Below are 15,069 nucleotides of genomic sequence, written 5' to 3' on the forward strand. Positions count from 1 at the left end.
AAAGCAAGATTAATTCTATGGGTGTTGTGATGGGTCTTTAACCTGAGGTTATTATCGTAGTGGAGTAGTTATGAAGAATCTAGGGAAAGTTCTCAGTTCTTGTTTGCCAGGCTGACACCTTGGTGGTTGAAGTCATGTTGGTTACCCGAAAGCTGTTGATATTTGCCACTAAGGAAGAGGCTGCAGGTCCAGTTTCTGTGTGCATATTATGAAGTTTTATTGTACCACAATCAGTGTACATACTGTTATTTGGAAACATCTGGTTTAGAACAGTGATTGAATTAACCTCAGGAAAGAATTTTTAGTGGATCCAGACCTGGGAAAACTTGCTTCTTCTCTGACTTGGATTACAGGAGTCGTTACTGGGCAGAAATGGCTTTAACCATTTTAGCTTAATTTGCTTTTTCTGGAATAGTACAGTTTGTGTGAGGTCAGTCATATTGCTAAATAACACTTCAGCTATTTTGTTTATTCTGGTGTTAGCTTTCCTGTGGATAAAGTACCCCATCATTTACTTTACTACTACGAGTAACCACTCTGTGCAGTTTTTCCCATGAATTGTGGAAGAGCTTGTCTCAGCCTCAGAGGATAGACAGTTCACAATTTATTGGAGGATACATGTTACCTGGTGGGACTAAGCTAGATGGAGACTGAGACAGGAGATGGATATTATATTTACCTTCTGAAGCTGGCGTTCTTCATGCCTAAAAGTTAGCTTATTGTGTTCTGTGATTCTGTGGGTTTTTTGATGTTTTTTCCTGTTGGAGGAAAAACGCCTGCCCATTAGCCAATACTTATAGTGTATATTCAAGACTGAACTGCTACTAGAGAATATAAACAGTGAACCAAAACTGAGCAGAAAAGCTGGAATGGAATGATGAGTGTTTGATGTTTCCCCTGTAAATGTGCCATCCTAATATTCTTTTTTTTTTAATTTCTTACAAATCAATTGTATCAATTTCATCACTGATTTTAAGTCTGCAAGATAGCACAAGTGTTTTCAATTAGAGTAAGATTGGATTTATTTTTTTAGAAGGATATGTGTTCTTCAGTATACTTATAAAGTATGTATCAAATATGCTTTTAAGATTTTTGATCCCAAACCACTAACGGGGAAGCTGTTTTTAGGAATATGACTTGTTAACTAGAAAGTCATGACAGTTTATATGGTAGAACTTTCAATACACACAGGTAGCACTATATTTCTTTTCAAAATTGACTTTCAGATTTGAATTACTGCCTTATGGTAAGGAAATGTTTCTTCCTTTTTATCTTACTTTTGTTCTACTGATTCAGATAAATAGGAGTCAGTAACACTGGAGGAGGAAGAAGACAAGTTGTCTTCCCGATAAATCCAGCACTAGAAAATATGTTTTTGCTTTATCCCCTACATTCCCTGATCAACATGCTGAAAAGTCTTTTATTTAAGGAGTTTTAGATTTTAGCCTCTCTGGAACTATTTTTAGTACTTACTGTCAATCTGTGTGTCTTCTCAGCAACTGTCTCTGATTTATTACTCTAAAACTGCAGTACTATTTATTATCTTCCTGTGTGTAGTGAAGTGGCATCTTGCACTTACATATGTCACATGCTTTTATGGTTTAATGTGGTAGTTCTACTGTTATTTTCTCAGAATAATACGTAAAGGATAAGCTTTCATTATTTCGAAAAGCGTAACTTCATTTCTTTCAAAAGCGAAAATGATCCTGTGGTAGTTGTGTCCCACATGAACTTTTTCTTCTTTTGAGTTTTACAAAACTCTGCAAAGAGTGGGTGGAGGTCTTGAGAAAGGCTTACTATCTTGTTCATTTCAGCAGCATTTGCAGCAGGCCTACAACTCCTAAAGTCTGTCTGTGAAAGCTCGGGGAGGTCTACTCAAAATGAAAGAAATGAACACTACTATATTAGGTTTTTTCTCATTCTGTTGTATTTTTGCCCACATGAATTGTGAATTTTCTGCAGAAAGGCTGTGTATTTTTTAATGTCATAATTCATAAAGCAGTTATACACGCGCATTAAAGCGTGGTCTCTGCATGTGAAAAAATGTCTTTGTGATGTAAATGCAGAGAACATGTTATCTTACTAATTTATTTTCTTTGTGTTTCTGGATGCTAGGATCCCTGAAGAGAGGCAGAAAGGGGGTGGGGGGGGGTGGGAACTCACACCATGCAGCTGAAGGTTTTGTCAACATTTTTTCCTGAAAGTGTAAACATAAGTGGAAGATACAGTGGTTTTGCTCACAGCTGAACTTTAGTTTAAAAAGGCCTTAGATCAAATAAGATAATCTTGCTGAATAACTTCCTGGAAAAGCTACAGCATCAGAGGTTAGGATATGGATTTGTCTTAATGAAGATGCCATGTATTGAAAGAAATCGTGCAGCTTAGCTGAAATTTTGTGTGTGTGTGTGTAAAAGGAAATGAGATAATAACAATACATTAATTTAATGAATGTTGGTGTGCAAGTATTTGTACTCTTTTTTAACAAAGGAGAAAGATTTTCTCTCTCTCTTATTTTTTCTTTTTCCATTTGTCACGAGCCAAATCCGTATGTGTCCATCACCCCCAGTTCCCACTGAAATTATTGGAATCACAGAATCACAGAATGGTAGGGGTTGGAAGGGACCTCTGTGGGTCATCCAGTCCAACCCCCCTGCCAAAGCAGGGTCACCTAGAGCAGGCTGCACAGGACCTTGTCCAGGCGGGTCTTGAAGCTGAGGATACTGGACAGTCTCTGCTTTAGGGTAAAGTAGTTTTCAGAAAAGTCTCAATTGCTTCTATTTTCTAGTATACAAGTGGCTGTCGGTTTTAATCTCCTTCTGCCTGAAAGTACTGATCTGGTTATAGAGCAGGTAGTGAATAGGAGGGCATTACAGGTTCACACTGCACCAACACCTGGTCAGCATTCATCTGAAAGCTCTAAAATGTGCGATTAGGAGCCTAAGACACCTTGGTTAGCTGTCGAAGCAAAATGAGGTGGTGATTTAGGAGCTGTTCTGAACAGCAGTACAGAACTGTTAGCTGTTACCTCCAAAAGCACAGTGGTATATTAGAGAATTACATCACTAAAACATGTACTCGTTTATTTCTCTTTTTTAGAGATACTTGGTTCTGTTCCTGTTGCTGTTCTTAACTAGGAAATTGAGCAAATATGTAGTTGTCATACATGTATAATGCAGATATCAGAATTCACTTGTTGAATATATTGTTGCCTAATATAAATCCCTTTTTTTTTTTCTTCATTATATATCTGTACTGTGACTCCAAAGACAGGGAACGTTCTGAAGAACAAGTCAGGTAACTGGAGCTTTATCTACCTGTGGAAACATGGGAATTCAAAGCAAAGCTCCAACATATATAATACCTTAATCTGGACACCTTCAGGTGTTTTGAAAATGTAGGTTCCTGTTCAACAGGATGTCTGTGAATATTTCTGAACAACTACAATGGAGGAGATTAAGAAGGAGATTACTTCCCTCATTGCCTTACCTGCAGCAGTTGACCTTTCTTCTTTTGGGAAAAATGTCTCTAAATGAAAGAACTTTTGTTTCAAGTTTAAAATTCTAAAGTTTGGTTTAAAACATGATTATTAGTTCAGAAGTGGCTGGCTCTTTCAGACCTTGGGCAACTGATAAAATGGCTTTCTACTTCAATTTCCTATCTTTAGATAGTGGTACAACCATTTATCTAGCAGGACTATCGTGAAGCTAAATTCCTTAAAGTTTTGTGGTGCAGCTGCGTATTTGGCTGAAATATATAATTGCATGTCTGCAGTACATTGTGCAAGACTATTCAAGTGACAGCCCAGTTCCTGCTGCCTCTTTTTTGTGAGCAATTGTCTTGTTAATTTTATATCATGTTAATGCAGTAATGCACCGTTAGTCCTAGCCTAGCTTGTAGAGGTATGTGAAGTAAATTTGTATTAAAAGAAAAATTTCAGGTTTTTCTTTTGTTTTGCGTTTTGTTTTGTTTTTTTTTAATTGTAATCTGTGGTTCAAAAGAGAAGTTGAAACAGCATTTCACAGACCAAAGATGTAATATGGGAAGAGAGTTACACTTGAAACCTGGTGCAGTCTTGAAAATGTTAGGTGTGTGTATTGCTACTTTTGAGCTCTTTGTGTTCTTCCCCTTGTAAAGCTTGTAGATTAAAAATATTAACACGTTTTAGGCATGGGGTTTTGGCTTGCTGAAGTGTAGACTGGAGAAATTAGGGCAGCAAAAAAGTAAATATATTAAAAATGCTGTATTCACTGTCTCCAATTGTTTCTCCTTAATGGAGATTAACATGGTCTATTAAATACATTCTGAGAATTGGATGCCAAGTATTGAGGAGGATGCAAAAATATGCTGTGTTAGAAAAAATTATGTCTATCATATCTATCTTAAAAAATGAAGTTCACAATGTTCAGAATATAACAAGATTGAAAGTAACTCTTTACAGAAAGGAACAAATCATCCGAAAAGATTAAGGAGACTCAAGCGATGTAATTCTTAGAACTGTTTCAGTCTTTTTGTAGTAACATTAAATTCAGATTTCCAAGGAAGTAATTTCATGTTTAGGTGTACCTCCTAGCCTTTTTTCTTTCTTCTTCAGAAAATCCATATCAAATGCATTGATTGTCTGCTGCTTCATTCCGTGTTATACTTTTTCTGTTCCTTTCCAGCATGAAATGGTTCATTATTATCCTTATGTTCTGTTGATCCCATCTACAGCATTTTGCTTTCTGTCTGCTTCATAGGATGAATAAGTTTTATGTGTGGTTGTATATATGGAGGGGAAATCTTTAGCAGTGCTTGATTTTTATAGAAGCTCTTTTATAATTGGAGGTGGAAAAATAGCAAGTTATGATATAAGCATTGCTAATAAATGATGTCCTTAACTTTTGTGTAGGGATGGAGCTAATTAGGATTTTGAATGCAGAAAATTCACTTTAGGTTCACACATCATTGGAAACTTCCAAGTCCTGCTTTTACTATGGGTTTGAACCTGTAAGTTCAGTTTGTTCAGAGCTAAGCTTTGGCTTGCTTCAAAGGAAACTGTGTGTGATACTGACAGAAAACCATAAAATGAATAAAACTCATAGGAATCTTGGCCTACACATTAGAAGTCTCTAGTTGTTTTGACAAAGAGCTACTGTTTCAAATATGTAAGCAACTTTGCATCTGCTGAGATTCGTGTTATAAAAATTTCTTACCTTTGTAATTTTAGGGTACTGTCACTCGGTTCGTAAGGTAACTGTGGGTATTAATAACACATACTTCAGGTAACTTTGAGTTGTAAGCTGTGCGTTGTGATGATGGTGGTGACTGTGCAGTCTTTAAACAGGACAGCTGTCTAGCAAATTTTAATCTTCTACAATGCATAAACACGTGAATTGCACACTGTGTAAGTAATAGCAAACAAGGGACCTTTATTAGAGCTACAACACTTATGATATTATAGATCTGAGTGTACTAATATGCACCTATTATAGGAACTTACATCCATTATTGCCTATCATGTAGAATATTTTGTGTTTAAGGCTTTAGCTTGGCTTTGGGAATTCACATTTTCACATCCAAACTATCACCTTTGAAAGAAAAATGCAAGTTTAATTTGCAGCTTTTATTAAAAATGCTGTTCACTGTATAACTGTTTTCCAGTTTTCTGCATTAGGAATTGAAATTGTGCTACCATGCTCTCTTCTTTGCTAATATAACAGTACATTTAAAGAGCAGTTCCGTATGTCGTGACAAAAACAGACAAGGAAACAGTGACTGGGACCTATCTTGTAATTCTACAACAGACCTGCAAAGGTTTTCTGTGTTGATACATCTGAAATAACTAACAGTTAGCAAACATGCATTATTTTCTGGACTTTCAGGAAAGATTTTAGGGTCCTTTGGGCATAAGATTGCATTTCAGCTAAAGGTTTTGTTCTTAAGTAATTACATTAATGAATTACTGAGTTATTTTCTAATGGGCAGCTGATGTTTTTATCTTTGTAGCTTTTTTTTGCTTATTTTTTTCTTATTTTCTCTTTTTAATATTTTGTTCATTTTATTTCCCAGTATTGCTGCATTTGGCCTGCTATAATGTAGTCACTCTAAATCTGCTTATGTTAGATTTCAGACAGAGTAAGATTTTTAGAAATAATAAAGCTAGCAGATTTTAAGAGGATTGTAGACTTGTAATAGAAGTGCGCGCTTTGAGCTTGTTGAAGTATTTATTGAAATAAATTACTGTAGAACATTAGTAAAAGTTTATTATATGCATGTTGTCTAGCCCTTGTTTAAGATTCATTTGAACTAAACTAACATACATCCTTTAATGCGTTTGTTGTTTACAGTGCCTGAAGATAAGTATTGGTAATAAGTATAGGGCAAAGTTGTAGACACAAAACAATGAGCTGTCTTTGCTCGTGTGTCTTTCTCTGAAGGTTCGGAATTCTCATTTTGAATGAAGATTGAGGACAGTGTTGATCTGTTCTTTGTCAATTTACAATGTATAGTTATTATATACAATTATATAGTTTATAATGCTTTAAGAAACAATCACTAATTGACTGTCTTAATTTCAGAGTACATTGTATCACAAGCAGTTGGTTTTATATGGTTATTTAGCACAATATTCTTTCCCTTCCCTATTTCTTCAAGAAATTACTATGTTCTGTTAACTTACTTGTCTGCAAGTGTAGTTTCGTAAGATGTTTTGAACACAACAGACCATGCTACTGTTATGACCATTAGCCAGAATCTGGTCTCGTTTCCCATTCCTCTCAACAATGAAGCCCATATTACAATTTCTGGCCTGAAAGAACATTCATTGCAACGTCTAAGTAGCCAATACCCCATGGATTTAAAAAAACACTGTGGTGAGATACTGTGGTACTGCAATATGTATGTCTAGAGGCAAGTTATGTGTAGACTTTACGTGCACTTTCACGTGCAGTCCTGCCCATAATACTAGAAGCTGCTCTAGCTTATCACATAAAGTGTCCATGTGTCATTGATTATGTATTTATTAATCTATCTAAATGTTACAATTTAAAAAAAACTCTTTAATTTTTTTATTTACAACAGCCCAAAACAGCTCCGAAAAGGACATTTGGATCCATTACAAATGATCAGGTAAATATATAGTAGCGAGTGTTCAACAAGAATACCAGTTTCATTATTTCAGAGACTACTGTGTGTATGACTCCACTGAAAAGGATGTTATGAAAACTGAATAAGCTAACATAGTTGCTTATTGCCCTGATAAAGAATCTTGTGATTAGGGCCAGAGCCTCTTAAAGGTAATCCTGGCTCTGAGATGGGCATAATCTTGTTTTGCCTCACATAGTTAGGTTACATTGCTTAAACTGTCTTTTTAGATTAAAAAAGTCAACCTTTTTCATTTCTTACTCCCGTCCTTCTGTAGTGATGGAGATAATAATGTAGAATATTATTTTTACCAGTCAGTCATTTTAATGGCAAAAGGTACTGTATACATGTTTATTATCTGTTGTGCTTTTCCTGTGGACTCCTACCCTTCCTCATGTGAATGAAACCTTCAGTTTACTGGGATAGTGACTGAGCTACAGTTCAGTCCAATAAAACAATCGGACCCTAACGGATATTTTCTCCTCACTGAGTTTTTCATGATGATAGAGCCATTTACTTCAACATCAAGAATTTAATCCTGAAGGATTTTCTTCATGTTTGTCTCAGCATTTTTGCCTCTCGATTTCGTTGCTCATAAAGGAGAGAAGTAGGTATTTATAATCTTAAAAATATTTTTCTTGAATGTTTCATTATTTTTTTGAATTTTAGAATGGGAATACTTTCTGTTCTTATAAAATGCATTGTTAAAATGTAGCATAATATCACATCTGACCTTATACCTTAAACAACATGAAATAGGCTTGCTTAAATTAGGAGAAAGTATAATTTTTTGTCTTTTTTTATTGTTGAAAAAGATGTATAAACCTGTAATAAATAGCAAGAAAGAGTCTTGGATAATATTTTTCCATAGAAAATTACTCAAGTGCTAATAATTGGGGTGAAACCCTGACACAGGTTGCCCAGAGAGGTGGCAGATGCCCCCTCCCTGGTAACATTCAAGGGCAGGTTGGACGGGGCTCTGAGCAACGTGATCCAGTTGAAGATGTCCCTGCTCACTGCAGGGGGGTTGGGCTGGGTGGCCTCTAAAGGCCCCTTCCAACTCCACCTATTCTATGATTCTGTAATTAACTTGGAAAAGACCTTTTGCATTCTTTTCTGTTTCTCCAGTAGTTTGCTGCTAGGGATGGGGAACCAAAGCTCTACGTTTTATACCATACTCGTACGCTATAATGGAAAGTATCTTTCTCCTACTTGATAGTTAAGGAAAAGCAGAAATGGGTATGCATATGTATAGCTGCATGTATTCAAAGTGTATATGAAGTGTTTGTTTTAGTTGTGGGATCTAATGACAGAATAATCAGTGCCCATCTGTCAACTTGTGTACAAATAAAGAAGTAAAAGATAGCTGACAGATTTTTTTCCCTCTAGCTTCTGTTACTTTTTTTTGGAAATCTATGTTAAAGCATAGAATATAGAATTCATTGTTTCTCAGTAATTATGAAATTCATTGCAAATAACTGCTAGCCAGATTGAAGATGAAGAGGAAATTTGCACTCTGTCTTCGTGAAGAGATCAGCATAGAATTACCATTCTAAAATTTAACCTCATTGGTTAAAAAAAAATGTATATCTTGATTTAGAAACGATTTGCAAGGCTTATATTTTCATGTGCCTTCTGCTAAAGAAGCCAAAGCTGTATTTGTTTTATTGTTTCAGAACGTGTTCCAGTTCACTTTAGACTGCCTAGCTGCAACTTAATGTTGTCACAAATACTGTGCAAGTGGCACAGTAATTTTTGAAATGTGGATGAATAGTTCCATTAAATGATTGCTTATGTAGGGTCCGATTCTGCCTTTGAGAAATCAAATCAATGAAAGAATATCCTTACACAGAATTAGACCTATAAATGCATTCTCTTAACAGTAGGTAGCAAGATACAGTGAATACAAATCTTTTACAATTAAAGAGAAATAAGGAACCTTGCACACTGGGAACATTTTCTTTCCTTTTGGTCTGAAGTGTCTCAAATCAGTTTAGAACACACATACAATTACATGAGTAAAGGTGAGAGACAAGCAGAATAATCAGGGTAAGAACCAGGCTGGATGCAGCTGTTCGTTATTACAAGTATGGCAGTGTATGCAGACTGACTTGCCTTTGGACATGGTTGCACTTTGGCTTCATTCCTTTTCTACACGCTCACTCATACAATAGAGAAACCAAGTTACATCTGTCCAGGAATTTAAAAACTTTTCTGTAGAAATAGGGAAACTAGTTAAAACAAAACACACCACCACTCCCTCCAAACACACACCCCACCCCATTTTTCTAAAGTATTCATTTCTTCGCATATTTACTCTGAAGTTTTCTTAAGTCACTAGAGCTTAAAGCAAAATCAGATATTGCAAAATAAAGGTAAATATATAAATGTGTGTTCCTGATCTAGTTGAAGATGTCCATACTGTATATATACAGTACATATATAACTATATATTCCATGACAATTTCAGAACGCTAATGAGATGTTTCTTTGTTTAAGTATATTATTGTGCTAAAGTATGTTCTTTCTGTGTCTTGTAGGGTCAAAACGTATTTGGTCTTGATATAATTGAGACACCTGAGGGAGATAAGTGGCCTCAACTGATTGTCCAACAGGTCCTGGATAGGGAACAGAAGGATACCTATGTGATGAAAATTAAAGTTGAAGATGGTGGAAGCCCTCCAAGATCTAGCACTGCCATCCTGCAAGTCACAGTGACTGATGTGAATGATAATCGCCCAGTCTTCAAAGAGAATGACATTGAAGTTAGTGTTCCAGAAAACGCTCCAGTGGGCACCTCTGTTTCTCAGCTCCATGCCACTGATGCAGACCTGGGCTCAAATGCACAAATCCATTTCTATTTCAGCAATCAAATCTCCAGTTTGGCCAAGAGGCTGTTTGCCATTGATAACACCACTGGCCTCATCACTATAAGAGAACCACTAGATAGGGAGGAATCCCCTGTACACAAATTAACTGTTTTAGCAAGTGATGGCAGTTCAACTCCATCGAGAGCAACAGTGACTGTTAATGTCACAGATATTAATGACAATGTCCCATCAATAGACACGAGATACATCATCAATCCAGTGAACGGGACAGTGCTTTTGTCGGAGAAGGCTCCGCTTAACACAAAAATTGCATTGATAACAGTCATGGACAAGGATGCTGATCTGAATGGAAAAGTTACTTGTTTTACAGATCACGATGTCCCTTTTAGACTAAAGCCGGTGTTTGATAACCAGTTTCTCCTGGAGACAGCCACATTTCTGGATTACGAAGCCACACGGGAATATGCCATTAAAATAGTGGCTTCAGATTCGGGGAAACCTCCTTTAAACCAGTCTGCAATGCTCCTGATCAAAATTAAAGATGAAAATGACAATGCCCCGGTTTTTACACAGCCTATCATAGGTCTTTCCATCCCTGAAAACAATGCTCCTGGTACTCAGCTAACCAAGATAAGCGCTACAGATGCTGACAGTGGGCGCAATGCTGAGATCAGCTATATCCTGGGTTCTGATGCACCCCCTATTTTCAACCTGGACCGCCGTACAGGCATCCTGACAGCAGTGAGAAAGCTGGACAGAGAAAAGCAAGACAGGTACTCCTTCACTGTGCTGGCTAAGGATAATGGGATGCCACCCTTGCAGACCAATGCTACGGTGACAGTGTCTGTCCTGGACCAGAATGATAACAGCCCAGCTTTCACACATAATGAATATAATTTCTATGTGCCAGAAAACTTACCCATGTATGGCACAGTGGGGCTGATCACCGTTACAGATGCTGACTCTGGAGAGAATGCTGCGGTCACTCTCTCTATATTGAATGGTAGAGATAATTTCATTATAGATCCACTTACTGGTGTAATAAGACCTAATATTACCTTTGACAGGGAACAGCAGGGGTCATACACTTTCCAGGTGAAAGCTGTGGATGGAGGAAGACTGCAGCGTTCCTCAACTGCCAAAGTGACCATCAATGTTGTTGATGTAAATGACAACAGGCCCGTTTTCGTTATTCCTTCATCTAATTATTCGTATGAGTTGGTTCCAACATCAGCCAGTCCAGGGTCTGTAGTCACTAAAGTCTTTGCAGTTGATAATGACACAGGAATGAATGCAGAGCTCCGCTATAGCATCATAGGTGGGAACTCAAGGGGCTTGTTTACAATTGACCAATTAACAGGCAATATTACTTTGAAAGAGAAGGTAATTACATCAGATCATGGCTTGCACAGGCTGGTGATAAAAGTCAATGACCTAGGACAGCCGGAGTCTCTTTATACTATAGCTCTTGTGCATTTGTTTGTGAATGAGACAGTCTCCAACAGTTCTTACGTACAAGAGCTAGTGCGCAGGAATATGGAAACTCCAGTTGGCCAGAACATTGGGGATGGTGAGATAACCCCACAAACCAATGATTATGTCAAGATCATCATTGCTATTATTGCAGGCACTATGACAGTGATTCTGGTAATATTTGTTACTGCTTTAGTACGGTGCCGCCAGACGCCTAGGCACAAGGTTGTCCAAAAAAACAAGCAGAGTGGTGAATGGGTTTCTCCAAACCAAGAGAACAGGCAGATCAAGAAAAAGAAGAAGAAGAAGAAGCGCTCTCCAAAAAGTCTTCTGCTCAACTTTGTGACTATTGAAGAATCTAAGCCTGATGATCCTGGCCATGAGCACATAAATGGCACTTTAGACATTCCTGTAGAGCTAGAAGAACAGACTATGGGAAAATATAACTGGGCCACCACACCAACCACATTTAAGCCTGATAGCCCAGATTTAGCAAAGCACTACAAATCTGCTTCTCCACAGCCCACCTTTCAAATTAAACCTGAGACTCCTGTACCCCCTAAGAAGCACCATGTCATTCAGGAACTGCCTCTAGATAACACCTTTGTGGTGGGCTGTGACTCACTCTCCAAGTGCTCATCAAGCAGCTCGGACCCTTACAGTGTTTCTGAATGCAGTTGTCAAGGAGGCTTCAAGACCCCAGGCCCCATACACACCAGACAGGTAATGGAAATTTTAAGGTGCTCTCTTTCTCCTTCCCTTCTTACTTTGCCTATAACTTTCCTATAACTCTAGCTCTAAGCACTGCAAAATCACCTTTTCTGAAAGGATTAAAAGTTTGAAAGGTCATGTTTGATCGAGGCATTGAAAAGTACACAATTCGAGATTCATCAGTGTTAAGGGAGAAAATTAAAAGAAAATGATTGTTGGCTGTAAGGAAATTGAGCAGTGAATTACTACATTGGAGGGTATTCCTGACTGCAGATGGCAGCATGGCCCTTCCTGCATTACTGCAGTACCTAGTGCAGCTCTGTGAGGCAGAGAGAGGTGATGGTGCTGTCCTCTGTAGTATTGTATGCTCAAGAATTTAAGTAATCTAGGCCAAGTGGAAAGCAATAAAGCTTTGCAGGATCTGATAAGTGGTTCTTAATATTAATGGAGTCTAGAATTGCAGCCTTCGTTTGGGCATAACTTCAAGGTCTCTCAAAAGCAGGCAAGGATTTTCCTCAGAGAGTTTCAGTGCCATTTTCAGATTAGAAACATACTGGACTACTTAAATTTGGTGGAATGACACAGCTGGCAGGCAAAGTTAGGGGAAAATCAGAAGCATCAGTATAATTCTTCTTACTTGCTGATCTGCCTGATAAACCTCATATTAGCTTCTCAGAAATTCAGTGCAGCAAAGGAAATGTCTAAAGAATCAGCTTAAAATTAAATTAAAAAACTTAAAAAGAAAATGAGAACCAAAGTACCTTTTATTCTTCAGGACCCTACAGAAAGGCTTTAAGTCACTGGAAATTGAATCCAATGTCTGTTCATATTCTGGAAAGTTTCATTAATAATAAAGCTTTACCATTTGTCTGTTTACTTCTCTTTCTTCACAAATGTCATGAAATTTTCAATGAAAATAGTTTTCTAGTTAGGCTTTAATTGGTCAATGAATTAATCATTAAAGAAAAATATTTCAGGAGAGTTTATTTTATTGACGACATATTTTAATACTGTTGCTCAGGAACAAATCTGCAGGAGTCTGTTAGGCTTTTTGCTCTAGCTGAGGTTTTGGGGTTTTTTCTGTGGGCTTTGTTTTGTTAACCACTATAGTGATAAAAAAAAGTGACTAAAAAAAGTTTCTTATTCAAAGTAATCGTCAAATTTTTGAAAATTGCAGGAAGGATTTTTTATTTTATTTTATTTTATTCCCCTTACCAATGCAGATCTGTGCAGTAGTCCATATCACTACACTTTATAAAACTTTCATCTTTTTCTGAGATCCATCAGCAGAAAAATTGAAGGGGGGGGGGAATAATTTCTTGTTTCTAAGACATGACAACACTGAAAAATGTGTACCTTTCTGAGATCTGAGTATTTACCATTAAAGTTATTTGAATGTGTTTATTTAAATTACACATTAGGAAAGCTTCTTGCTAATTTGTTCATTTGTTTTGAACTCTCAGAACTCTGAGAAGGATGGTGCTGTTTTCAGGATCTCTGTAGGCCTCACCTAAGTGATTTTTCAATAGAGTTCTAGTATAATTCCTTTGAGCCAAAAATGTTCTTCCGTTGTGTGCTCAAATACACTTTGTCACGCGGTAATGCTGCTAACAAAGAAAGCAAACTCATGACTCTAGGTTTTTACTAGCATAGTTCTTTCATCAGAAGGGGCTTTTAAAGTAGAATGGAAAGCAATTCTGTTCTGCAGAGGTTGGTTGGAGATGTTCTTTTATCTGTACCTGAAAGGTCAATGACAGGGGCTTGCTATCTGCGAGAGCAGAACAGAACTGGGGTTTCTCTAATACTCGTTACCTGATATTAGTTTATCCTAATTATCCAGATTATAGCTGTGCCTGAAATTATATTAGTATGATGTGCTGAATATATAAAAAAGTGATTAATGATAGTGTTTATTTTGTTAAATCTACCCTCATCCTTCTTTTAGGTTTATTTTTCTGTATGAAAGTGGTCACATTGTCAAAGAAAGTATAACTACTCACTATCAATGGCCCTTTAATTTGAAAACAATGTTTACCTTTAAACACATTAATTCACATTTTTATTATTAAAATACAATATAATTTCATTAATGCATTTATTTACATAAATTGGGCAAGAACAGCCCAGTTTAAGAACTTAGAGTTAAATCCTTTGTGTTGGACCGTGAGCACAAAGGCAGAATTGTATTTCATGAAAAGTTAAAACAAGCAAAGTATTTCAAAGTCAGGCTTAATCCTATCATGGTTTTGTATATTGTGGTTGTATAGTTTTATCTCCTGTGGGGCTATAGAAGGCGACTTAGGGCAGGTTAACTTAGAGTTGTCACTGTTAGGCAGTAGAGAAACGAAACAAAAATAAGCTTCTGCCACAGCACTTCAGATGCCATGCTGTCCCGCCATCCTCTAGCCTCAGAGACTAACAGGATGTTTGTGGTTAATGATGCATTTGTGTCGTGCACTCTGAATTTTCAGAAAACTGTAGGACAGCCTTGAGAATTGAAGGGTAATAAGTTCAGTCAAAAAGGGAGATGTACTAGTTTGAAAAATCAAAATAAGGTGTCCAATGTGAGAAAAAGTTATCACTAACAATTACTGTAATGCATCCCTTTTATAAGCCAAAAGCTCTCTGAAGGAGACTAAAGATTATATTCACTGTGAAGATATCTCCTCGGTTTCTAATGAGTGGTGATGTTAATAAGGCCGCACATCTCAGCTGTTCCTAGTTTTGTCCTTGCAAGACTTTCTACCTAGATATTTGAAATAATACTGAGTTAAAGCTAAAAATACATGTTTTCTTTTAAAGCTCTAAGTTTTGTGTATTGTCTGAATGGTATTGATTCAAGTCTTTAAAGAAAGGAAATTATGTCTTGCTTTACTGCTAAATTTATCTAAGTGATCTATAAAATGACAGAAAGTCATTATACCAGTTCTAC

General features: G+C 36.9%; 1 protein-coding gene across 3 annotated transcripts in view; it reads left to right on the forward strand.

Moving 5' to 3' along the window:
* Positions 1-15,069, forward strand: part of PCDH11X (protocadherin 11 X-linked) — a 513,039-nt gene that overhangs the window by 70,185 nt on the left and 427,785 nt on the right. For all 3 annotated transcript variants that reach the window (XM_075435305.1, XM_075435306.1, XM_075435307.1), the window contains exons 3-4: positions 7,060-7,107; positions 9,663-12,149. In XM_075435305.1, the coding sequence (XP_075291420.1) occupies positions 7,060-7,107; positions 9,663-12,149 (2,535 nt within the window). The remainder of the gene's footprint in view (positions 1-7,059; positions 7,108-9,662; positions 12,150-15,069) is intronic.

The sequence above is a fragment of the Opisthocomus hoazin genome, chromosome 14, assembly GCF_030867145.1.
Source record: "Opisthocomus hoazin isolate bOpiHoa1 chromosome 14, bOpiHoa1.hap1, whole genome shotgun sequence".
NCBI classification, from domain to species: domain Eukaryota; kingdom Metazoa; phylum Chordata; class Aves; order Opisthocomiformes; family Opisthocomidae; genus Opisthocomus; species Opisthocomus hoazin.